Consider the following 25,950-nt stretch of genomic DNA (forward strand, 5'->3'; position numbering starts at 1 on the left):
ACATTTGACATTATATGCAAAAGATTCGAGTGTGACACTTGTTACCAACTTAGCCTATAGCATGTTGGTTTATTTAAATTACAGTGCAGTAAGTAGGTATAGGTACCTATGATTAAAATGTATACTTATTCACCTATATTGGAAAGAATATGTAAGCTTTTATAATCATATTAAGTATACGTATATTTTACAGTATAAAATACTACAAAACATGTAACACTTGTATGCCTACGTCATCTGCCCCAAAGTAGAAGTACACGACAGCGACGCTGCGCAAAACAGGGAAAAAATATTGTAATAAAATACCAAGACGACAAAACCTTTCCGCATATTTTAGCATTAATATAATATATTTAGCTCGGGTGCGACACAAACGAATGCGTGATTTAAAAAATTTGTTTTTTAAATGTTAAATTTAATGTAAAACGTTTCTTTGACGTTAGAGCAAGTTGTCAAAATTAGTTTTAATACAGTCTTTGGCGGTAGTCGTAGATTTGAAACGGAAAATTGATGCGATTTTCGTGGTGCGACGAAGAAGAGCGAAAGACGATGTTATCAAACGAGAAGAAATCAACATTAGTCTTAATTTTTATTATACGTTGCAGTAAGTAATATTTTTTCACAGTAAAATATTTCGAGGAAAACGTGCGATTTTATACGATTTTGACAGATATCGTTTCTCTGTGAACCCTCAAATCATATTTAAGAGGAGTTCTTTTGACGTCATGAGGCAGATTTTTTTTTCTTTTCTTGGGTATTACGTCATCATAATCGAATTTTTTTGGGCAATAATTTTCATCAAAATTTTCTCAAGTTTCTTTCAAAGGAGTTTTCGTTATAGATGTATGTATTTAAAACCTTAGATGAGAAAATTTCAAGCTCTTCATTTCGGAATAAAGTAAAAAGATTATTTACTTCTTTTCAACGCACATGTCAAGGTAACAGATCTAATAAGTTTCAATGTGCAAGCACAGATTAGTTTCATGTACCTATTAGGTACAATCTCTGCTCATACAATCTCTAGTTGATAAGTGCTCGAATTTCTTCACAGTCGTTTGTATAAACAGTAGCTTGCCGTACGCAACTGTGATAATGTACTTTCGTCTAATGATAAGTATATGGCCCATAGCTTGTGTTAATTAATGTAAATCAACAAATCGCCAAATATTTTACGTCGTAAGTAACATTAATAATTATTCATTTTCGTACAAATATTTTCTTGTTTTCTTCATACGAGTGCAACATTACAAATGGTTGTTAAATCAAATGCAGTTTAAAAAATTATCTGAGTTCCAAAATTTTCGAAGCATTAGTCCAGCGTGGTAATAAAGTAGTGATTCAAGTTTTTATTCGATGTTATTTCGTACATAGGTTTAGGGCACCTATTGAAGTTTACTGTAATGTGGAAAAATTTTCAAAAACCCCAGAATTTGATCCAAACCCAACTTAAAAAAAAATAAAAGCATGAAAATATTTTCCACGCGCCTTTCAATTGCAATAAAAAAATGAAAATGTTTGATTGTATTAGAATCTGTTACTCAACGATATTTTTCCTCCGGATTTTGATGGCACTCTAAGTGATATTTTCAAAATAAATACATGCTTACAGCATTAACCAAAAGTGAAAAAGACCAATATACGTAATATTTCATTTTTCCTATTAGGTACACATTTCTAAAAATATTGCTCAGAACTGCAGTGGATTGTTGGGAAGCCTTGCAGTTGCAGAAGACCTCGAGACCTTTGAAAATTTCCTCAAATTTAGCCACGAACGAAACCAACGAAAATTAAACCAGAAGTAAAAAAATGAGCATTAATGGGGGTTTTCAATCATTAGATGAAATTTCTACTAAATTCTCACATTTTTGGAAGCAATCAACTCAATTTTTTTTAGTATTCTTTCGAGACATTTTTTTCTTCAAAATTACATATTTTAGAATCATTTTTGAGCATCTTGCTGAGGTAATTTGGAAAATTTTTGAGAAATACTCGAGGGATTTTCTATCCAGGTGGACGTTCTGTTATGCTCGTGAATAATTACAAAATACCATTTTTCAGACGTATTTACATTACATGAATCGATAGAAAAATTGAAAAGATCGCCCACCATTTCGTAAACAGCCAGTACCTACCTTTCGTCCCAATACCTACTGAAGTGAGGTAGAGAAGAGTACAACGTCGATGTTAAGGTAAATAGAAACTTGATTTTTTGAAAATGCAAAACAGATCTTGCACATAAATGTATAGCTAGGTATAGGTAAGTGTAAGGTTTGAAAAACAAATTCATTAGCTACACGAATTTGTTTTGATATAATGGGATTCGTGATGTACAGTAGATACAGATAGTACCTAACAATGCACACGTCAACTTATATGTATAGGTATTATAGGTACCTAACTTACAAATAATTTCGATATTCGAGGTATACTGAACACTCACTAATGAACATAACTAATTTCTCACTTCAGCAAGTTTTTTTTTCAATCTTCGTGATTAACCTATAAGAGAAAAAAAACTAGCGCGGATGCGATTTGAATGCAAATGTATTCCGGACATAATCTAAGAATCATTCATTTTCAATTCATTTTTATGAACAGCTAATTATCTATAACCGAATATTAAGTAGGTAGGCACTAGTGTTTGGTTTTCTTTTAAATGGAATGGTCATCGTCTTTTTTTTTCTTTCCTATAATCACAAGCAATTTTGAAAAACACGTTCTGCATTCTTTTAACTGATATGCAAATTTCATATGAGCATTCATTGTTGCAGATGCCAAAAATTGGACTCACAATCAACGAATGGAACGATCACATTGGACAGAATTTGAATGATGCCAAAAATGTTTTACTTGATTACCTTGATAAGATAATGGAGAAACATGAAGCATGGATTTACTACGCAACACCTGAACAAATAATATCTCAGTTTGACAGTTTATTACCTAGTTTACGAAATTCAGCGAGTAACCTGCCTCTTTTTGGTGTTCCATTTGCTGTTAAAGATAATATAGACGTAGCAGGTTGGCCTACCACTGCCGCATGCCCATCTTTTAGCTACATAGCAGAAGCTGATGCTACTGTGGTCTCTAGGTTAAAAGCAGCAGGCGCTATTGTAGTAGGTAAAACGAACCTTGATCAATTTGCCACTGGATCTGTAGGTACTCGTTCCCCATTTGGCATTGTTAAAAACAGCTTCAACCCCCAATATATCAGTGGAGGATCTAGTTCAGGATCAGCATGGGTTGTGGCAAATGGACTTGTTCCATTTGCTCTGGGAACTGATACAGCGGGGTCGGGGCGTATTCCAGCTGCTTTCAACAATATTGTAGGTCTTAAGCCTACTAAGGGTTGGCTTTCAACTAAAGGTGTAGTTCCTGCTTGTTGTCTAAATGATACAGTTTCAGTGTTTGCTCTAACAGTTGAAGATGCGTTCACTGTTGCAACACTAGCAGCAGCACCTGACCCAGATGATTGTTACTCACGTACTCATCCTGCAACCACACCAGCAGCTTTCCAAAAAATACCTGTGCTGGCAATCCCAGACAAGCTGAAATTTTTTGGTGACCAGCTGGCTGAAGCAGCATGGCTGGCAGCATTACAGAAAATGAATACTTTGGGTGTTGAAATCAAAACCATTGATTTTTCCCCATTTTACCAGTTGGCTGAACAGCTGTATGGCGGAGCTTGGATTGCTGAACGCACTGCTGCCTTGGGTGACATTTTGAACCATGCAACACATATGGATCCCATTGTTCATAGTATTGTGATGGAGGGAACTAGATTTACTGCAGTTGAGGCATGGAAAGCAGAATATCAGCGAGCACAACTTGTTAAACATATTCAATCTATTTTGGCTGAAGTAGATGCGCTGCTGGTACCAACATCATCAACTATTCGAACCATCAAAGAGATACAAGAAGAGCCTATTCAGTATAGTTCTCAGCTAGGAATATATGCAAGCTGTACCAATCTAGCTGATCTGTCAGCACTTGCACTTCCAGCACCATTCCGAGCTGATGGTTTACCAGCTGGTATCTCTCTACTAGCATTACCTTGGCATGATCGCGCCCTTGCAAATTTTGGCCAACACTGGCAAAAACATTTGGCATTGCCCCTTGGAGCAATCTCTCGTTCTAATCAAATAAAATTTAATCCACTCATTCCTTCACTCCAGCACATACAAATAGCTATACCTGGCAACTATTCAGTTGGTACATCTTCACTGCACACTCTACTTCGCTCCAATTATGCAGTACTTATCAAAGAAACCACCACAGCTCCTCATTATAACCTTCATGCTGTATGTGATGGATTTAACAAAATACCTGCTCTAACACACTCTAATGTTGGTAGCACAATTGCTGTGGAATTATGGGAGATCCCTTTGGGACTCTTTGGTCAATTTGTAGCCGAGATCCCTCCTCCACTAGGCTTAGGCAGTGTGACATTATCTAATGGCGAAGTAGTAAAAGGCATCATATTTTGTCAATTGGAATTGCCAAGTGATGCAGTAGAAATCACTGAAGCTGGTAGCTGGAGTAACTGGCTGGCTTCTTGTAAAAGTTCCCCCAAGAAATTTACAACTGTTTTGATTGCTAATCGTGGGGAAATAGCTTGCCGAGCTATTCGCACCTTGAAGCATTTAGGAATTAGAAGTGTTGCAATCTATTCTGACAGTGACCGCAATGCATTGCATGTAAAAAACGCAGATGTAGCTATTGCACTTGCAGGTGATAAGGTTAATGATACTTACACAAATATTGAGAAAATATTAGCTGCTGCAAAAACCAGTGCAGCACAAGCAATTTGGCCAGGGTATGGTTTTCTATCAGAAAGTCAACCATTTGCTGATGCATGTGAGAAAGCAGGAATTGTTTTTATTGGACCTACCCCACAACAAATCAGAGAATTTGGGCTAAAACACAGAGCTCGTGAACTAGCTACTGAAGCAGGCCTGCCTATATCACCAGGCACCCCTCTACTTAATACAATAGAAGAAGCACTTGAAGCTGCTAAGAAGATAGGTTATCCAGTCATGCTAAAGAGTACTGCAGGTGGTGGTGGTATTGGTATGACTCGCTGTGCTAATGAGTCCGAACTTCAAAAAGCTTGGGAAAACGTACGACATCTTAGTGAACAGTTCTTTGGCAATGCAGATGTATTTATTGAACGTTGCATTGATCATGCCCGTCATATAGAGGTGCAAATTTTTGGAGATGGTAATGGTAAAGTTGTGGCACTTGGAGAGAGAGACTGTTCCCTACAACGTCGCAATCAGAAAGTAATTGAAGAGACACCTGCACCCAACTTACCAAAAGCAACACGTGATTTAATGCTTACTGCATCAGTGCAGCTTGGCAAATTAGTGAAATATCGCAGTGCTGGTACAGTGGAATACATCTATGATGCTTCTACTGATGTATTTTACTTCCTTGAGGTGAACACACGCCTTCAAGTGGAACATGCTGTAACAGAATATGTTACTGGAATTGATTTGGTTGCTTGTATGATACAAGTTGCAGCAGGTGATTCTATTGACTGGTCAAGTTTGCAAAAGACCCCAACAGGTGCATCAATCGAGGTTCGTCTGTATGCTGAGGATCCAATAAAAAATTTCCAACCTTGTCCAGGCTTACTGACTCAAGTAATATTCCCAAAAGGTGAGAATGTTCGCATTGATAGTGGTGTTGAGACTGGTAGTGATGTTTCGCCACATTATGATCCCATGATAGCAAAGCTGATAGTGTATGGGGAAACACGTGATACAGCATTACAGCAGCTACAGGATGCATTATCAGCAACTCAACTGCATGGCATTACCACTAACCTTGATTACTTGCGTCAGATTGTGGAAACTGATGAATTTCAAAGTGGTAATGTATGGACAGGTTTTTTAAATAATTTTACTGCAACTTCAGCAGCAATTGAGGTACTTCAACCTGGAACCTTGAGTACTATTCAGGACTATCCAGGCCGCATTGGCTATTGGGATGTTGGTGTACCACCTTCAGGACCAATGGATGATTTTGCCTTTCGTTTAGCCAATCGTATTGTTGGCAACCATGAATCAGCTGCTGGACTAGAATTTACTCTACAGGGACCTACATTGAAATTTCGAGAAGATGCCATCATCTCATTAACTGGTGGTTACTGTGCAGTAGAACTTGATGGAAATAAGGTCGAATACTGGCAGCCTATATCAATAAAAACTGGACAAACACTAAAAGTAGGGCGTGCACAGAGTGGATGCCGAACCTACCTCGCAATTCGTAATGGTTTTGATGTACCTGAGTATCTTGGTAGCCGTTCAACCTTCACTCTTGGGCAGTTTGGAGGTCATGCTGGGCGTACACTGCGTGTAGCTGATGTTTTACCCATCTCACAACCTCAGTTGACTGTTTGCACTACACCAGCACCAATCTCTTCACCTCAAGCATTGGATGAGGTGCTTATACCAATTTATGGAAATATCTGGACTATTAAAGTCTTATATGGGCCACATGGGGCCCCTGATTTTCTCACTCAAGATTCTATAGATGAATTCTTTGCCACTGATTGGCAAGTTCACTATAATTCCAATCGTCTTGGCATTCGTTTAATAGGTCCCAAGCCCTCCTGGACTCGCGCCAATGGTGGTGAGGCAGGATTACATCCATCTAACATTCATGACTGTATGTATGCAATGGGCAGTGTGAATTTCACAGGAGACTTCCCAGTCATTTTAACACATGATGGCCCTAGTCTTGGTGGTTTTGTGTGCCCAGTAACTATTGCAAAAGCAGAATTGTGGAAAGTTGGCCAAGTAAAACCAGGTGACCACATACGTTTTCATCCAATCAGTGTTGAGGAAGCATTAGCTCTTGAACAAGCACAGACTGAAACCATAGAAACACTACTTCCAGTACATATGCCATTATACCCATCACCTTCCCTGGCAAATACAGAATTTGGTTCAGCAGCAATTCTAGCATTGATACCTGGCACTGCAACCACTCCTAAAGCAGTGTATCGCCAGGCAGGTGATAACTACATTTTAATTGAGTATGGTGAATATTCTCTGGATTTGGCATTGCGTTTGCGTGTCTATTTGTTGATGAATGCACTTCATAAATGTAATGTGCCTGGTATAGCAGAACTCTCACCTGGAGTAATTTCACTCCAAGTGCACTACAACAGCAATGAATTGAGTCAGTCTAAATTAATGACACTGTTACTGGACCTAGAAAAAACACTGGGTGATGTTAGTCGGCTCAAAGTTCCATCTCGTATTCTCTGGATGCCGATGGCATTTGAAGATAGTGCAGCACTTGGCGCAGTGCAGCGTTATAGAGAATCAGTGCGTGCTACTGCTCCTTGGCTACCCAACAATGTTGATTTCTTACAACGCATAAATGGTCTGCCAAGACGTGAAATAGTCAGTGATATTATTTATGCTGCTAGTTGGCTAGTTCTGGGTCTGGGTGATGTTTATCTAGGTGCATCCTGTGCTGTACCAGTTGATCCGCGTCATAGGCTACTCAGTTCAAAATACAGTCCTGCTAGAACTTTTACTGCAGAAGGCACTGTTGGTGTTGGAGGCATGTACTTAAGTATCTATGGTATGGATTCTCCTGGAGGATATCAGTTGGTAGGACGTACTCTCCCTATTTGGAATCGTTTCATGCAAAATCCGCAATTTGTAGATGGAAAACCTTGGCTATTGCGCTTCTTTGATCAAATACGTTTTTATCCAGTCAGTGAAACAGAACTAACACAGTTACGAGAGGACTTCCGCCATGGACGCACAACAATCCGCATAGAAGAAACATTATTTGATTTTGTTGAATATCAACATTTGCTTAAAGACAATGCCAGTTCAATTGAAAAATTCCGACAATTCCAAGCTGTTGCATTTGAAGCAGAAGTTGCATTATGGGCACAAGAAGAGCAGAACAATCCTGAACCCACAGGGAAGGACAATTCTGTGCCAGAAGTTGAAGAAGATGAGAATGCATTACCAGTACAAGCAGATATGAATGGTAATATCTGGAAAGTACTGGTTAAATCTGGTGATATTGTTGAGGCAAGCCAGACATTGGTCATTGTTGAAGCAATGAAAATGGAACTGGCAATAAATGCTCCACAGAAGGGACGAGTGAAGCGTATTGTCTGTCAGCCTGGTCACTCTGTCAGTCCAGGCGATACTTTGCTTTGGTTAGAATAGAAAAATCTCCCCCCCTTCCCTCAAAAAGATGGTGGAATCTGCACAGAAACATTGGGTACTTGCCTTCATTTTCCTTAGAATTTAAAAGTGGCAAAACGAGCATGTCACTTTTTCGAAATGTAGGTAATGAATGGGAGAATTTAAAACTTGAAATTCCATTCATTTCAATCTCTGATATCTGAATTTCCCAACAATCAAATTCTTTTTCAATAAGATTACCTCAGTATTTTATAAATTTGTGAATATTATATTGATTTTAGATGATGCTCCTTCATTGAGACACCCATACCTTATTAAATACCTATATGAGTATGAGTAACTTTCGAGTTGATATAATTTTAATTAGATAATAGAAAATACACTGTAACATTTATTCGCCAATTACACCTCCCAATTGGAAATCATCTTCGATGCATTTTTTATTCAGGTGTAAACTTTTACCTACTCAAAAGTAGGTATATCTCACAAAGTGACAAGTGTAGTAGGTACGTCGAAAACAAATACGTCAAGCGGATGTTTAGTAGAATTATTTTGGGGTCTTCTCTGTAAGTCTCGACAGATAAACTTTAAAGGCTTTTACAATGTATTACAATTCAACGTCATAGTTCACGTTTTATTGACCAAGTATTCAGAAGTTTTCAAAACTATAGGAGATGCTTTTAGCTAAAAAGTTTCCCGACAATTTAAATTCCGTATGAGCCATTAATTTTTTTTCATTTTTGGAAAACTGCATTTAGGGCTTTGCGGTGGAAAAGCTAGGTGGTTGTTCTGAGTGTCAAATGTCAATGTTTTGAACCCACAAATTGAACACCTTCAGCAGTGAAAAGAACGTTTTCGACGAATTACCAACTAATTGCAATGCATTTTTTGAAAAACAAAAGTTTCTACACACTGAACCTAGTGGTAAATACACATATCAATTATCAACTCGCAAAAAAACATTAACCATTGATTCGAATTGATGAAATTCTTTTCCCATCTGCTGTTTATTTAATGCGATAGATGCAGAGACAGTGGTTAAAGAGTATCCCTTGTGTGTATGTACCTATATACTTACATGAAGTGTATTGCGTGTGTCTCTGTCTACCTAATGCATTTCTCGAGTTGTTTGATCGAGTTATCAATACTAATAAAGGAAAATACGAGTACGTTCACATGAATACTTTCGACTGAATTTAATTACATCACGATGCCAGTGTGGTCGCTTCTTGCGCATATGGTCTCCTTATATTCGTGTTAATACTCTTAAACTCAAAATTCCATTATTCAGTAATTACCTCTTCAGATAGAGAATACCTAGAGTACAGATTCAATTAATATTTGGTCTAAAACTAATCGAATAGTAGTACCGAAGTTTCCAATTTCTAAAGCTAATAGCAGCAGTAGAAGTTTTCAAGACCAAGTTTGCGAATTACCATGATTTCAAAGAGTGGTATCAAAAATGTGATGACGAAAAAGATATTTTTACGAAAGTACTCGCGAGAAACGTAATCAATGCTATAGATATCGAAATATACGTACAGGTTTTTGAGAACATTGAATACATTTTTTTGAATTCATGTTTCACCCTACCTAGGTACAAAAATCCTATAGAAAATAAGTATAGATAGGTATGTATTTCAAGTCTGTAAGCCCTGGCTACTAGTACTATAGCTATGATTAATTTTCAACTGGTTACAGTTAAAAACTTGATAATTTAAATCATCACTTCGCAAAATGACTCAACTCATTTCTCAGCTATTTTCATGGCTCAAATACGAACGAATAAAATCACCGATATTTTGCCAGAATTTTCAAACTCTAGCTTGAAACGTGCAGCGAAACGTCTCATTTCGCTCTTTAAAAACAATATAGTAGAAAATTCCCCTCAAGAAGTCCGAGTTTTTCCATCGTTAACGTTATAAAAAGGCGAAGCTCGCCTACAAACGATGAGATTTTTTATACGCTTCATCATCTTATTAAAGATTTTAGTAGGCGTAAAATACGACGAGTTAGTGGCGGGTTTGGCTCGAATACAAATAACACGAGAGAAGGGTTAAAATAAAAGGAGAAAGTTTTTGCGCGGACAAAAGAATGATTTTGGTAAAAAGTGCCATAGAGAAGTACGCGACTATAGCCTGCCTATAGTCCTACGCTTCGAAGTAAGTAGGTAGAGGTACGTAGAGAGGAGAAAATACACAGTACGTGTGAATGAAAATTTTCTCATTAAGTACCTCGCGTTCGTTGGTTGTATTGAGTATGAAAAAGCTATAAGCGAAATGGGCTGCCGGATAAGGCGCGACGGATATGAGAGAGCAAGTCACTTATAGTATAGTATCCGTTGTAGTGGTGTTGGTGCTGGTGTACTATATATTATGAGATGCAGAGTGCTGCGACGACGACTGCATCTGCTAGGCTATACGATGATGATGGCGATGGTGCGGTGGTGGTATTGTAAGGCATTAATGCGTTTTCAAGTACGCGTATCACTTATGGCAAGAGAAGAGCAGAGGACAAGTCTCAAATAAAAATATTAATTTAGGGCACAGAGTCTCGGTTAAATCGGCTCGTTCATTTCGTTATTACGCGATGGTCTGGCAATCGACGAACAAGGGGGGGTTTCCTATTACGATAAGGGTAGTAGTTGGCGAGAGGAGGGGGGCAGCTGAGGAGGCATATATACGAACGAGGCACGTATACACAACGCACATAAAAAGGGGCAACGCGTGAACGCCGCAAGAATTCAAACAATGTCGTAAGAAGGGCAATACCGAAATGAACATTGTCCTCAGCCGTTACAACATTATTTGGCAGTACGTTTTACATACGTATATCTGGCTGCGACGACCTTTCGATATATGTACACAATACTCACGACGACGACGTTTATTTCAAAACTTTCGTTTATCTACGGTCTACGTCAGAGTATACATAAAAGCACAAGCACAGCCGTCGGCTGGTCCTTTGCATGCAGACTCTCCGATTGCAGCCAAAGTAGTCAATGAAACCGAAGAAGCCAAAGTCGAGCTAGTTCTCAGCATCGAAGCGCGCGTTAACTTGGAACAAGATGCTAATGTGCCCAAATTTAACCCCGTTGTCGGCTTAATAACCGAGCCCAAGCTGAATCTACAAGTTAGCAGAAGAAAACCGAGGCAAGTTTACGCGCTCTTTGTGTAAGTTTCGCATCTAAACATTGCAATAATTAACGTCAACGAGAAAACCAAACTTTCTACGCTTTCGATGATTATTTAACTTTCAGCAAAGCAACCAGAGAAATGATACACTTTTAAAAGGGACGTTGCCGTTGTCGCGTCGGCCGCGCGCATTTCACGCAACACGCTAATTAAGATTCTCCAACAACGAGTAAGTGTACACCATCAACAAAGCCAGCCAGATGACCGAGATTGTGCTAAAAAGTCAACCCTCCTCTTCCTCTTTCCATAAATTTGCCTACAAACCTACCCCATAGCTGTACGCAGTGATTGTATCCGACCAGCAGTCTATGACCACGTCGCTATTATCACCAGCTCTCGCTTACGAGAACAATAATTAATGTATACGTGGTACGTACTACGTAAAGTACCTACGTTTTTGTTCTCTACCATACTCTATATTATTCATCATTTCCGCAGATTGATACAATTTTCATGTCATCCCCCTTTGATAGCTTTTCCTCTCTTTCTGTCAAAGCTGATCTCAATTTGAAATGATGTATTGACAAATGCAAAATAATAAACGGTGAAAACTGTTTCATCTTTGCCCTACCTGTACGTTGATATTTGAAATTTTGTAAGGCAAATTGGTTATAGGCGTGTTCGTTATGTTCTTCTGCATGATACATATTTATTATTAAATTCGTAAAGACATGTCATGTACTTAGTCGTCGACTCGTTTAAATGAGCTTTTAGTTTGGCAATGAAAGGCCTTGTTGTAAAATACGATTCTTTAAATTTAATTCATCGATTCAGAATCGAAATTATTGATGAGAAATTCATTAAAACATTTTACAAGAGAACCTTTACAACTTTTCAACTCTCATTGAGCTAAAATTTGGCTTACTAAAAGAACATTTCACCCAGACCTCAGAACCAAATTTTAAGCCGCCAAAGTTGATTTTTCGACTAGTAACGAATTTTTGAGAATGGCGAATATAACCAAATGGTAAATAAATTTTACAAAAAGAGTGAAAAATATACCTGGAGATAGAAAAAACTGAAGATCGGTTTATATACTGAAGTTGACCCCCTCTGGATTTTCTCCTGCAATCTTCGGAAGCTGAAAATTTAATCCTGTCACAAGTTTGACATCTCGAATCGTTTAGAGCAAGCAAATCGAAAATCCGAAGTGACGTGCGAAAAAATATACTTTTACAAGTTGGAAATATCAAATTTTCAGAAAATTCTAAAATCTTCAATTTTTGCATTAAATCTTGAGTATCCTACTCTTCCAGTGAGTCAAATTTTCACACAATTGGAGCTGAAGGGTTGTAAAGTTTTCTTTGTTAGAACAGTTTAATCCGACAAAGGAATACAACATACCCACAGTAAAACTATTTCGTCACATTTGAGACCTAGAGATCTCAATTTTACTTCGAAGTTTTGTTTTTATGCCCTTTCCACTGCTTTAAAAGTTGTTGGATCTTATAAGAAAATACAAGGCCCTATTTTTTGATTTTCCAACCAGTTTTGAAAAAAAAAGTGCCAGGAGTTGAAAAAAAGAATTGAAAAAATCCAATCATAAAAATGTCAATGAAGAAATTTTCGAGATAGAGTTTGTAAATTAAACACCATTTCAGGAATATATAAAGCCACCTCCTGCCCTTCAAGCAATTTTGGCTTCTCTGTACACAGCCCCCATTCCCTCCCCCCAAATAATTGAAAAACTAAAAACAATTAAATCAAACAGAAAAAAGGTTGATTCATAAATTCTCAGTTTCTGTGTTGGAATTCTTCGAAATAGTATTCGTAAGAAACAATTTCCTCAGTTCTTCAAGCAATGTTGATCCCTGAACAAAGTTCTCAGTATCAAAAAAATAAAATAAAATAAAATGAAAGTCAATGAATACCTAAGAGTAGGTACTTATTTTTCAACAAATTTCCAATTCATTAAAGTTCCTCAAAATACTCCTACTTTCGAAAAATCTCAGTGCTCCTTCAACAGAACTTTCAAAATTTTTATTTTTTCAATTTTTTTTGTTTTTTTGTTTCACAACTGAGAGGCTTTGAAAAAACACAACATTGTTTAATAGACCATTTTCCTGGATAAGAGGGTAATTAAAGTGATCATCACAGAATAATTGAAATGATTGAAAACGTTTTTCATTTTGATTTTTCCGCTGTGGGAGGGAGACTTGGCTCGTTGGGTCCAAAATTACTGAGGATCTGGAGAAATTTTTTTGAGATGGGGATCATTCAAAGAAATTCTAAAACAGAAATTTAAAATTTTTGAAATATTTTCATCCACTTCTCTTTTGATATTTGATTATATTTTTTCATGCTTTTCAATTTTGGGGAAGCGTGCAATAGGGTCGGTAGTGCTTGAGAAAGAGGAGAGAAGGAGAGGAGTAGGTAGAGGGGTTGTTTAGAAGAGCATAAATTGAGAATTTTTAATAAGGAAACATTTCATTAGGTACTTGCATTTTTTTTAAATTTTTCATCGGGTGGAAGGGGGTTTTCCTCGCAATCAGAACTAATGAGTACTAAAATGTTCAAGAATTCGAAATTTTCACTTCCTTTTTGAGGTCTAATTTCAGACTGGTGCTAAAAAATGAATGCCCAAAACTCAGATCAGTGACCTCAAAAATGTAATTTGTGAAACCAAAATTGAATTTCGAAATAACGAAACTTCCCTCCTCCTTTAGAAAAAAATTCAAGTTCCCATAAAGAAACATTTTTCGAGAGGCAACGTAAGAAAGAAGAGGGAGGTAGGGATGGTGGAAAGAAGGGTGGTACTGATACCAAAAATATATTTTCATCGTATTTTCCATGATAGATCAGTTATGTATAGGTAAGAGGCTAACTTTACTACGTATTTACGGCGAACTGAGTAGGCAACATTTACATCACTATTTTACATAAGATTTCTCATTAGGATAGATTGAATTTTTGCAAATTTTTCTCGCAGCATTAAACTTTGAAGTATTTCTTGAAAATTCCCCAAAAAGTTGACAAATGATCACCTGCGCACTCGAAGAAAATTTCATGACTTTTGTCTGATATTTCATCAAAATTTTACACGACGTAAACAAACTCAAAAATATTTTGGTTTTAGAATTCTTTCGTCAAAATTTGCGACGTTTTTTCACTCATTACATTAATATTCTTTTCCCTTCTACCTCCACGTTAGCAATTTTCCTCCTAAGAGAAAGTTCTTCGATACTTCCCATATAAGTTCTGAATTTACTTTCCCAGTATCTTGAAACCAAACAGTATAGTGACCATGAACACTAAATTAATCAGATAATGATAAAATGTATACTTTGTGAAACCCACGAAATCTAAAACTAAAAAGATCAAAGACACTTCGAAGTAACCCAGTCGAATGGCATCGTTAAGACAATTAAATCAGGGTGAAAAAGTTGAAGATAATATTAAACGTACAGATAGACATTACGAATCACCTTTCCGAGCAATAAAAGCTCATCTCATAAAACCGGCAGCACTTGAGGCGCAATAAAAATAACACCTGATAGGCTGAAAAATAAAACGCTAGAGCAAACACATTCTTAAACGGTGTAATTTTCACTCACGAGTCCGCGTATAAAATTCCTACGGCGTTGGCGAAATACGTAATAGAACGAGGTAAAAAATTGTTTTATTACGATCGAGCCTTTGGGTCGTTTTTGTTTGACCACATTGTAAACGTGGTTACTAGCAACGAGCACACGCGTTTCTCCGACATGCATTAAACTTCGCAAACTAGATAACACTATCCATATTCAACATTTCGTCCATCAGCCTCCATGCCATCTCCAGCCGCATGGCCCAAAATATATAGAGATAGACTTACCACACCACCATGTAACTCTACGGTGCGTATCTCCACCACTACATACTACTACTACTACCACTACTTCTACTACAGCGAAATGCTAAAATATTGAAAGAGCAAATTTATAAAGGTTAGCTTTTTCCTCGATTCGTTGCCAATTTTTGTCTTGTTTCGTATTTCAACAGATTTTCTAACAATGGCTCGAGTTCTTAAGAGCTTGCTTTTTAATCACTTTAACAAATTTGATTTATCGTTATCGGCCCCAAGTTGGCATTTTTTCACACTTCGGTTGCATAATTATATCGATAATGTATTTCTTTTCTCAGCTTCCTTCCAAGTTGAGAAAATACTGGAAACGATAACGTAACTGTTCTTATCTATTTTAATCTCGAAGAATTATCAAATACCCATACAGAAGCAAAGTAATTTTTTCCAATTATTTAGCTTCAAAAACGGATGTACGAGTAAGTAACAGGAAAATAGGAGGCATTGGTTATTAAAGAAAAAATACCCTTATGTGTAGCTTTGATAGGCATATCTGTTTGGAGATAATTTCTACTTGAAACAAATAGCTGTTTGATTCAATTACCTTCCAGCTTTTGCATTCACTTTTAATCACACGATGAAAGTTCATTTGGTACTCACCTGAAACAAATGAATAAGTAAATGGCGGATTAGTCTCAGTAAAATACGTAGGTAATACAAAAAATATGGCACAATTGGTACAAGCTACAAAATATTCTTGAAAATGAGAGAAAAACAATGGGTATAGAACTAACATTGAAAAACGAATAAAAAAAACATGCTAAAAGTCCACTCTGAGAAAAATCTATTTTTTTCATACGTTTCGATATTATTCTTTTCTTTGTTTCTCTCATTCTTCCTCCTCCAACTTCTAAAAAAATTATAATTCATTTTTTTCAACTTTAAAAAAAATCAAAGATGAAGAGGAAATCATCAAAGCGATGAATAGGGATAGGCAACAATATTATTAATGTTTTTTTTCTGAATTTATGGGTTCGAAGTAGGTATAGGTACCTAAACCTAGTCATAGAGCTGAAAATTTTCATCCTCCCCCCAGATAATTCAACATTCAAGGAATTTTATGAAAGGAAAGTGTCGGTCTTGAAATGAGATTCAAATTTTAAGTCAAAATTCTTGAAAATCCACACACATTACAAATCACACAAATTTTTCATTTTTTTTTCTTCAAATTTGAGGTGAAGAATTTGTAAAAATATAGGTTGGCAACGTGGAATAGATGCATAGGATTGGTGGAATGTTACCACCTCAGTCCAACAACCAATCATGCACCATAGTTATCATCATTCACTGTAACCAACTGAAGCATTCAAGTGGCAGAAAACTTTTTTAGGGGTATTTCATTGTTATGACTTATTTTTTAAATTTAAAAGTACAAGCAGGCATATCAAAAAAGTATTAGAATGAAAAAAAAAAATGCTAAATAAATGGTAATCAAGTTTTCAGTTGCCGGTATAATTTTCAATGCCTTTTGGACCGATTTGAAAATTCTAGTAGGCTCCAAATTGGCTCAAAAATGATGAAAATCAATTGGGAGGGCCAGCTTCAGAAAATTTGAAAAATTTATCATTTATTTGAAAAAATTTGATAAGAGTGAGAGGGGTAATTACTGGGACAGAGCAAAATTATTTTAATTCCCATTTATTCTGGTCAAGTCAATAATTATTCCTTCCGGAAGGAATAATTACCATATCTGGGATAGCTCAGATAATAAGAGAGGTATCAATAAATACCATAATTTACTCGCTATACATAAAGTTATTCAAAAGTACCAAATCAATAGACATATTTGACATATTCGACGAGGTATTCATTATGTGATTTATTAGTATTAAAGAACAACTCAAAAAATACACTTTAAAGGTTAGTCAATATAAAATAAGGACGAGTTTATTTTGTAATAGATAAAAACTCTGGCTTATATCTTACAACTCACATTATAAACTAGAATAATCTTAATAATAATGATAAGTGCGAGCTTATTAATTATTAATTAGCGATGCGATGAAATAATATTACACTAATAGAATTTGAAGTACATAAATACTTACTAATGACACTGTACACATTTTCTGCCTCTTTTGCAGGTGCCCATAATCATAGACAATGTCGACAGAAATGTAATACACGAAGCTTCTTTTTGACGAGAGATATTTCCAATGGCTAGCAGGATCGGAGAGATATCCAATGTACCGCCATAATTAGACATAATTGGAATAAAAATCACGTTGTCAGCACAAATTATCCACTTAATAAAGTGGGCTACGACAGGAAAGAGGGGTGGAGGGGAAAAGCTCCACTGCCTATGCGTCTATAAGTTGACGAAGAACCAGTCATTGCGAATAGCCAAAACCAAGTGAAGTTGCTGGTTAGAGATCCGATGCAGGAGCCTTCGAGCTACGAGCCACAGATCTATAAATAGTTTCCCATGTTACCATACTTCCAGTACATAGGGATAAGGTGGTTATGGGAGAGATGCCGCACTGTTTTTTAATCTTGATTAATTTTTTTTCTAATTAACTTCAGAAAATGGTGATTGGACTAATCAAAAGGTATCCACGAGTACTTTGATAGATGATGAGGAATTTTTTTTGGGCCATATTTTTTGAGTATTTTCCATTTTCAAAAAAATGCGGCATCTCTCCTCAAAAAAAAATTGAGGAGAGATGCCGCAGGTAAAACATAATTATAAGTACACTATGGGGGAGAGCGTCCGAATCCAGAGACTGCAACACACAAACTAAACCAGGTAACATGCCGCAGTAGCGGGTATGGTTTGTAATGTGTTGTGTCGTTGTAAACTGCTGCAACTTTTAAACAAGATCGAGGACCCCCTTATTTTCTTATGCCATTTTGTAGAGAATTTTCTCCTCTTTCCAATGGTGTAAATTTTTTTGAAATCCTCATAACTTTTAATGGAGAAAATTGCGATTTTTCGAGCTGTAAGAGGTAGCTAGACTGAGGTTACTGGTTTGTCTACTTTATACTTTGAGGCGCCGTAACTTTTGAACCAGATCGGGAACCCTATCATTTTATGGTGTCTTTTTGTAGAGAAATTTACGCCCTTTCCAATGATATAACAATTTTTAAAATCCCCAAAATTTTTCATCGAGAAAATTGCGATTTTACGAGATGAAAAATTTAGCTACTTGCTATGGACATGGTCTATTTTCTACTTCAAAGAATCAGAACTTTCAAACCAGATCGCGGACCTCATCATTTTATGGTGTCATTTTGTGCAGAATTTCATGTGCTTTCTGACGATATAAAATTTTTTGAAATCCTCAAAATTCCTCATCGAGAAAAATGCAATTTTACGAGTTGAAAAAGGCCATATGGCTTTTTTTCAAGCTTTTTCATCTCGTAAAATCGCAATTTTCTCGATGAAAAATTTTGGGGATTTTAAAAATTGTTATATCATTGGAAAGGGCGTAAATTTCTCTACAAAAAGACACCATAAAATGATAGGGTTCCCGATCTGGTTCGAAAGTTACGGCGCCTCAAAGTATAAAGTAGACAAACCAGTAACCTCAGTCTAGCTACCTCTTACAGCTCGAAAAATCGCAATTTTCTCCATTAAAAGTTATGAGGATTTCAAAAAAATTTACACCATTGGAAAGAGGAGAAAATTCTCTACAAAATGGCATAAGAAAATGAGGGGGTCCTCGATCTTGTTTAAAATTACAACGACACAACGCATTACAAACCATACCCGCAACCGCGGCATGTTACCTGGTTTAGTTTGTGTGTTGCAGTCTCTGGAATCCGACGCTCTACACTATGGGGTGAGAAGGTGCGGCATCTCTCCCATCTGAGGTGAGATGCCGCACCTGAAATGAAGCACTAAAACACATGACTTAAAGATGCTGCGCCTAAGAATAAAGTAAAAAATTAAAAATTGAAACATTCCAAAGCAGATAAGGAAGTATTTATTCTCTTTGAGCCGCTATTTTCAAATTACAAAATTCTACTTTTTTTGAGCTGCTATTTTCTTGATACAAAATTTGCAAGTACAAATATCAGCTGTTTCTACAATGCCGGCACAACACTATGTACCCAAATTGAGTAATTTTGGCATATGAAATACGAACATAATAGGTGCGGCATCTCTCCTCTTTGCAGTGTTGTTGAAAAAAAAATTTTTTCTCAAAGAAAAATTGACTCAAAATTTTCAACAATGCCTTAAAATTAATCTACAAACCTTACCCTTTCCATACATCAAGGTTTCATTTCGATATGTTGCTTTCGAGCCCAGAAAATAATTTTTCAAAAAACATGAAAAAAATTTAATTTTTTTTTTACAAAAATTGCGAATTTTTGAAAACTATCAATGGCAGCACTGTCAAAACTTGATAGGCTAATAAGTAGGTAGTAAATAATATTTTTTAATTTTTAGGGTTCCCCCACCAAGGGGAACCCTATTAAAATCGCTCAGTTTTCAGTTTTTCAGTTTTTCAACACTTCGATACTAGCGCTATCTGGAATACCAATGTCAAATCTGAGACTGATTTAGAATTCAATTTTTAATTTGTTTACATACGTATCAATGCTTTTATAAATTTGAATGTTTAAATCTAAAAGAAATTGATCCGACTTCATTTCAATAAAACCATGTATACTCTTTTTTGAAAATTATCAAATAATTCCCAAAGATTGCATTATCAAAAATCGAAATTAATTTCGAATACTTTAGAGAATAATATAAACATGGCCAAATATTTCTACTATGAATGTGCATGAAAATGAAATGTCAACACTTGACCAATCAGCGATTATTATTTTCAATACCAAATCCGAGACTCCGAGACTGATTTAAGAATTCTATTTTTTTAGGGTTCCCCCACCATGGGGAACCCTATTAAAATCGCTATGGAGAATTCAGCGCCCCGCGTTATTTAGAAAGGTGTCTGATGTGATGCGTATTACGCTACCCATAAGACACCTTTTTACGTGCTTAGTGTTTTTCAGTTTCTTCAACAACACTCGTTGCTACGCATTTTCAACTTCGTTTTTATCAGCCAACAATTATTACTGTTTATGCAATAAATTTTTCTATTAGCCGCACATTCCAATTCTACTTAAATTTTTTTTTTTAAATTTCAAATTAAATATTGAAAGATGGAAGTGTTTACAATGAAGGATTTCAAAAATTTGTAAATACCTAAATGGAAATTTAAGTTGTAGATGATGAATGGCATTTTCAAACTAACAGCTTTTCAAAATTAGTAGGTCCGCTGTTGACGCCCTGTTGTTACCAAAAATTTGTTTTTCAGTTTTGCTGAAAATTTAGAGTGCTTGAATGAACCTAATATAATGTCTATGTGTAATGTAAAAAAGAATCACCAGATCGTCATTTCATTACTATAAGTATGAAGTAGAACAAACATAATCCAATTCCCAAGCTTAAGTACATGAATGTAATTCCTAAATAATTACTTTTGTTAGATCATATGAAAATTAAAAAAGAGAAATTCTTTATCCAAAAATGGGGAACCCTGTTGCCAGGTCCCGAGGACCTCGCTTGTTTTAAAATTTTTTGGTGAATTACCAGCTGAGATATTGAAGGTGCGGCATCTCTCCCCATGCGGCATCTCTCCCTTAACGACCTTATATTAATTTTATCCATCTCTATGGCGATGAAGGCATATTTCTTCATATCATATTGACAATTTTGGAATTTTTTTGAAAAAATTGACAATTTTGGAATATAAAAAAAATGACAATTTTGGAACTACAAATATTTGCAATTTTAAAATTTAAAAAAAATTGACAATTTTGGAATTTTTCTAAAATTTAAGATTTCAAACTTGTTTAAAAATACCTTTTTAGCTTCCGAAGTTGATTACAACACCTTCTGGAATGATTTGAAATTTCTGAAGAAATTTAAAAACTCGCTGAAGGCTCCAAAAAGGTCAAATTGAGATTGTTTTTGAGTTATGATTGTATCGTTTAGACACATCAGACGATATTTTTCCAAAAAAACCACCCGTTATAATAGATGTACCTTCTTTGGAAATCTTTTTGAGGAATTTTCAAATGAATCATGTTCATTTTTGGCCTTTCCACAGTAGGTAATTTGAAGTACCAGAAGAAAATTGAAAAAAATCACTGGAAGCTTCAGAATAGCTCAAAGTCAGGATCTGAGAGAGTGCTGCATTAAATAAATCGTTCACATTGGTTCACTTTGCCGAAAAAAATTGATATTTCATAAAAAAAAGTGTGAAAGTCGCCCTTCAAACAGTTTTTTTGAATTTTATAAATTTTCAAAAAATCGTCAAACTTTTAAATAGGAACTTTAGCACCTGAAATTTTGGTTACGCGGGGTTTTTAGGGCATCATTCTCTTTTGATCTAAGGTGGTTTTGTTCAAAGCAGAAGCCCTTGGAAAATAAACTTTTCATCAAAATTTGAGCTTGAAATTCACGAAAAATTTTTTCATGGGGTAGCTAATGGATGTTTTAAAATGGTCTCCTTTCTCAATTCTTGTCGAGTGTTTACTTTCGGAATTAGACTACCTACCTATCGAAACATCATAATTTACAGTAGCGTGCAAATTAGTTTGGGACAGCAGCAAAATCACAACATTACACCATTTTTCAAAATCTCGCTACAACAATACTGCTAACAATTTTGAAAAAAAAATTACAGGGGGTGAAAGCCCTATCCTTTACGAAAATTTTGATGTGTTTGAACCAAAAAAAATAAGTTTCTAAAAGCTCATAAAAGCTCACTGAAATAAAAATCAAAAAATTTTCAGACTTTTAGTTTTCCGCATTTACCGGGCGAACCGTACGTCCTAGCAAAAATCTGATGGCATTATGCTGAAAGAGAATTAAATTCTCTACAATTTTGTTAATATGAAATTTGTGTAGGACGCTTGGTTTCAAAACTGTACACCTTTGAAGTTGGAGTAAAAAAATGTTGCTGCAACTTTTTTTTAGTAAAAAAACCAACTTTTTTTTACTAAAACTTCAAAGACATGCAGTTTTGAAACAGAGCGTCCTACAAAAATTTCATGTGAACGAACTTGTAGAGAATTTAATTCTCTTTCAGCATAATGCCGTCAGATTTTTGCTAGGACGTACGGTTCGTCCGGTAACTGCGGAAAACTATAGTAGCGTGCAAACGTTGATTTTTCTAGTTAAAAAAAGTTGCAGCAACATTATTTTACTCAAACTTTAAAGGCGTGCAGTTTGGAAACCGAGCGTCCTACAAAAATTTCATGTCAACGAAATTGTAGAGAATTTAACTCTCTTTCAGCATAATGTCATCAGATTTTTGCTAGGACGTACGGTTCGTCCGGTAAATGCGGAAAACTAAAAGTCTGAAAATTTTTTGATTTTTATTTCAGTAAGCTTTTATGAGCTTTTAGAAACTTATTTTTTTTGGTTCAAACACATCAAAATTTTTGTAAAGGATAGGGCTTTCACCCCCTGTAATTTTTTTTTCAAAATTGTTAGCGGTATTGTTGTAGCGAGGTTTTGAAAAATGGTGTAATGTTGTGATTTTGCTGCTGTCCCAAACTAATTTGCACGCTACTGTAAGTATGAAATAATTCGAATTAAAACGTTACTTTGGCAACGTTTGGTCGTCGTGTGAAAGGAATCGCTCCAGGATTATCTTCGAATCGGTCGAATTTTCGTCAAATTTGGCGAATAATTTCGATCGGCGTAGGTACAGGGATGCGGAGCGGAATGAATTTCGTTCCGGGTTCAGGGTTCAGCTCCGACATAAAAAATAATTCTGTTCCGGTTTCCTGTATCGTTCCGCTCCGATTAAAAATATCGTTCCGTTCCGGTTTAGCGTTCCGTTCCGCTCCGATTTTTCTTTTTTGTTTTAGAGAAGGTTGCATTCAAAGTACATCAGAATTTTCATGTTCTGAGCAAAAATTGAAGTTGAAAATGTTGAAATACCTGAAATTTTAAAAAAATGGTTGAATTAGGCGCGTTTTAATGAAATTTAAAGTCCACCTCACTGCTCACATAAGAAATTTGAATTTTGATCGCTGAAAATTGCAGCTTTGTTCCAAAAGTACATTGTATAAATGGTCTTTTTCATGTCATTTACCATGTCTTTTTACAATTTTCTAGTTTATTGAGGTAAAATTTCAGCAAAAACACTTTTTGTTCACACTATAATCTTGAAAATCGTTCATTAAAGGTCAAAAAATTTTGTTAGGTCGGAGCTTTAAAAACCCAAATTTTTATTCCGGTTCGGTTCCGGTTTTGCTCCTGCATATTTTTTGAAAGTTGCTCCAGGTTCCGTTCCGCTCCGCCAAAATTCTCCCAAAAGTTAGGGGTTTAGCGTTCCGGTTCGTTCCGGTTCAGTTCCGCTCCGCATCCCTGCGTAGGTATTATGGGAATTTGATTGTCGAGCCAAGTGTAGTTAAGGTAGGACTATTCGGATAAATAAAGATTTTCACATTGACACGATATTCAGGACTATAGGAAAAAGTTAATTATCCATCGGTAGGGTAATAATCGCCTGAAGATATCAGCGTCGTCATCGCTTTCATCATTATTACCATCGTTATTCGAGCTTGTCAAGACGATAGGGTAGAAAAAAACTTTTTTCTAGTGCGATTAGTCATAATGTCTTTCCTTTCCATTTTACTTCGCCATTTTCCTCAACATTTGCGGAAGCGTTTTATCAGCGTTTTCCCGCTAACAGCGAAAAGGTGATACCTCCGAACTCGTTCGCTCGTCCCCCTCCCCCTCGTCTATTTTTCAGACATCCGGAACAAAGCACTTTTTTGTTCATTCTGCCTTCAGACGAGATGCTTTACCTATACGCGTTTCCCAAAGGCCGACTTTTACCCCTTTTACCCGGGTTTTAAAACACCACAATGTTTCCCTGCAGGCTTCTGTAGTATATGCGGAACAATGATTTATCACCTTATTGCACCTCGTCCCGAATACTTATACTCCGAGCAGCCGAGACTAGTGATAAATATATTCTTCTTATCCGGTATTTATGAAACTGTGGTCTTTGCTGAAAGGAAATTGATAAATGATTGCGCAACAACGAAGACTCGATGGCATTTATTAAACTAGCTACACTCGTCTCGTATTTATACGAGTACTTTTTCAACGTTCTAGTCGTCGTCTTTGTTGTTCCTCATCGTTCACTTGAGCACAGAATACACTCGTACAGCTCTTAAGCAATTGCGCCACGTCGTCTTAACAAATTCATCCTACAGTGTAACTCGAGCAAGGTGAACAGACGTCTTCGTGTCTTTTTCGCCCGAAAACATTTGAGATGAACTTTCCAATTGACCGGTACGAGCCACGGGATACGACGCGACATACCGAGATTTTTTCCAAATCGGTTTGTACGTCTTTTTGAACCTCTCGTACCGTGAAAATAATAGCCTCGATTATATCTCCTTCTCTACAAAGGTGCGTAGGCACAAAAAATGTTCTTTTGAAGCCAGCACCATCAGGCATAGGATACTATATACGAGACTAACTCTTACGGACCTTGAGTTTTTAACAGTTATCCATTATCGTATATAAGCGTGAAAATATTACCGTCCACGTGCGAACTAAAAGTAAGAATGAAAAAATCGTACGAGTGTTTTTTCATCGTCTGCTATACGAGAAAAGAATTTCACGTTCTAACCGAGCGTTGAGGTACCATATCGAAGTAAAATTGGTATCCATTAGGTATAGGTAGCGCAGATTTTAGTAACATGCGAAATATTAGATGCGTTTTTTTCTGCATGTAATAATTATTGACTTCTGAAATAGGTAGGCTCAATTATTGCATACAGCAGTCTTTATTATGACTGACCAGAATAAGAAGGCCGTAAGAGCTTACGGTTTTAATTCAAGTTCATTCATCAAACACGACTTTTTAATTTTTTTTTGTCACAAAAATTGATAATAGCGTTTCTTACGTACCGTCAGGTGGGGTCACTTTGATTTCGCGAGGTGACATTGATAGCGCTTATTTTTCTGCACGTTTTGATTTGTGGAGCGAGTAAAACGTTGAATTACATTTTTTTTCGAGCGAAGTGGTTACACTGATGTTAAATTGATAGGAACGTGTAAAGAGCGACGAGAGGGTGTCTAGTTGTCACCGAATGTATTGCTGTTTTTAGTGTTGGGGGGCGTTGTGTCCGCTCACCTCGGCTTCGCCTCGGTTGCGCGGGTCGCTTTGTTGTTCATACTATGTCTGTTAACTTCCCTCGGCCTTCGGCCTCGGTGAGTACAGTTTTTTTATAAACAACCGCAAGTGCTACATACACGGTAAATGTCCAGCCTCCGTCTGAACTCACCAAGGGGAGTAATGCTCATCGAGTGAAATATAAATTTTAAACGGCTCGGCTTCGCCTCGCCTAATTTGGCATGCCATTAGATAAATAATATTAATAAATTTAATCATTGTTTGAAAACAAAAAAAAATAATTTCATTACTTTGTCTGTAAAAATTCAACTCGTAAAAATAAAAATCGCGAAAAAAAATTTTGAAAAAATTTGTGCCGTACGCAGGAATCGAACCCAAGACCTCTTGTACAGCAATCCTTTACCATAGCCAAGCCGCCACGGAGGCAGCTTGCCAGTTTGCGTTTTTTAACCGTTTACAAGTTGTGAAACATGGACGAAAACTACCCCCCCACGCGCGCGCACGTATACGCGTAGGTACGTACGTGTACTCGCGTTCCCTCTCGTCGGTCTTTACACACTCCTTAAATAAGGAATGATAACAGTGTTGAGTTGGTGAATAATTATTTT

The 25,950-nt window shown here is 36.4% G+C and overlaps 2 protein-coding genes across 5 annotated transcripts in view; one reads left to right on the forward strand and one right to left on the reverse strand.

Moving 5' to 3' along the window:
* Positions 1 to 25,950, reverse strand: part of LOC135840376 (neuroligin-4, X-linked-like) — a 382,893-nt gene that overhangs the window by 92,754 nt on the left and 264,189 nt on the right. The window lies entirely within an intron of this gene.
* LOC135838952 (uncharacterized) lies at positions 1,018 to 8,610 on the forward strand. 2 transcript variants are annotated; one of them, XM_065354780.1, is made up of 4 exons: positions 1,019 to 1,176; positions 1,665 to 1,798; positions 2,059 to 2,189; positions 2,772 to 8,610. In XM_065354780.1, exon 4 carries the CDS (start codon positions 2,772 to 2,774, stop codon positions 8,202 to 8,204), a length of 5,433 nt encoding a protein of 1,810 aa, XP_065210852.1. In that variant the 5' UTR covers positions 1,019 to 1,176; positions 1,665 to 1,798; positions 2,059 to 2,189; the 3' UTR covers positions 8,205 to 8,610. The 2 variants fall into 2 exon arrangements, with proteins under 2 accessions (XP_065210851.1, XP_065210852.1); XM_065354779.1 differs by lacking the exon at positions 1,665 to 1,798 and having other exon boundaries at positions 1,018 to 1,176.

The sequence above is a fragment of the Planococcus citri genome, chromosome 3, assembly GCF_950023065.1.
Source record: "Planococcus citri chromosome 3, ihPlaCitr1.1, whole genome shotgun sequence".
In the NCBI taxonomy this organism is placed as follows: Eukaryota; Metazoa; Arthropoda; class Insecta; order Hemiptera; family Pseudococcidae; genus Planococcus; species Planococcus citri.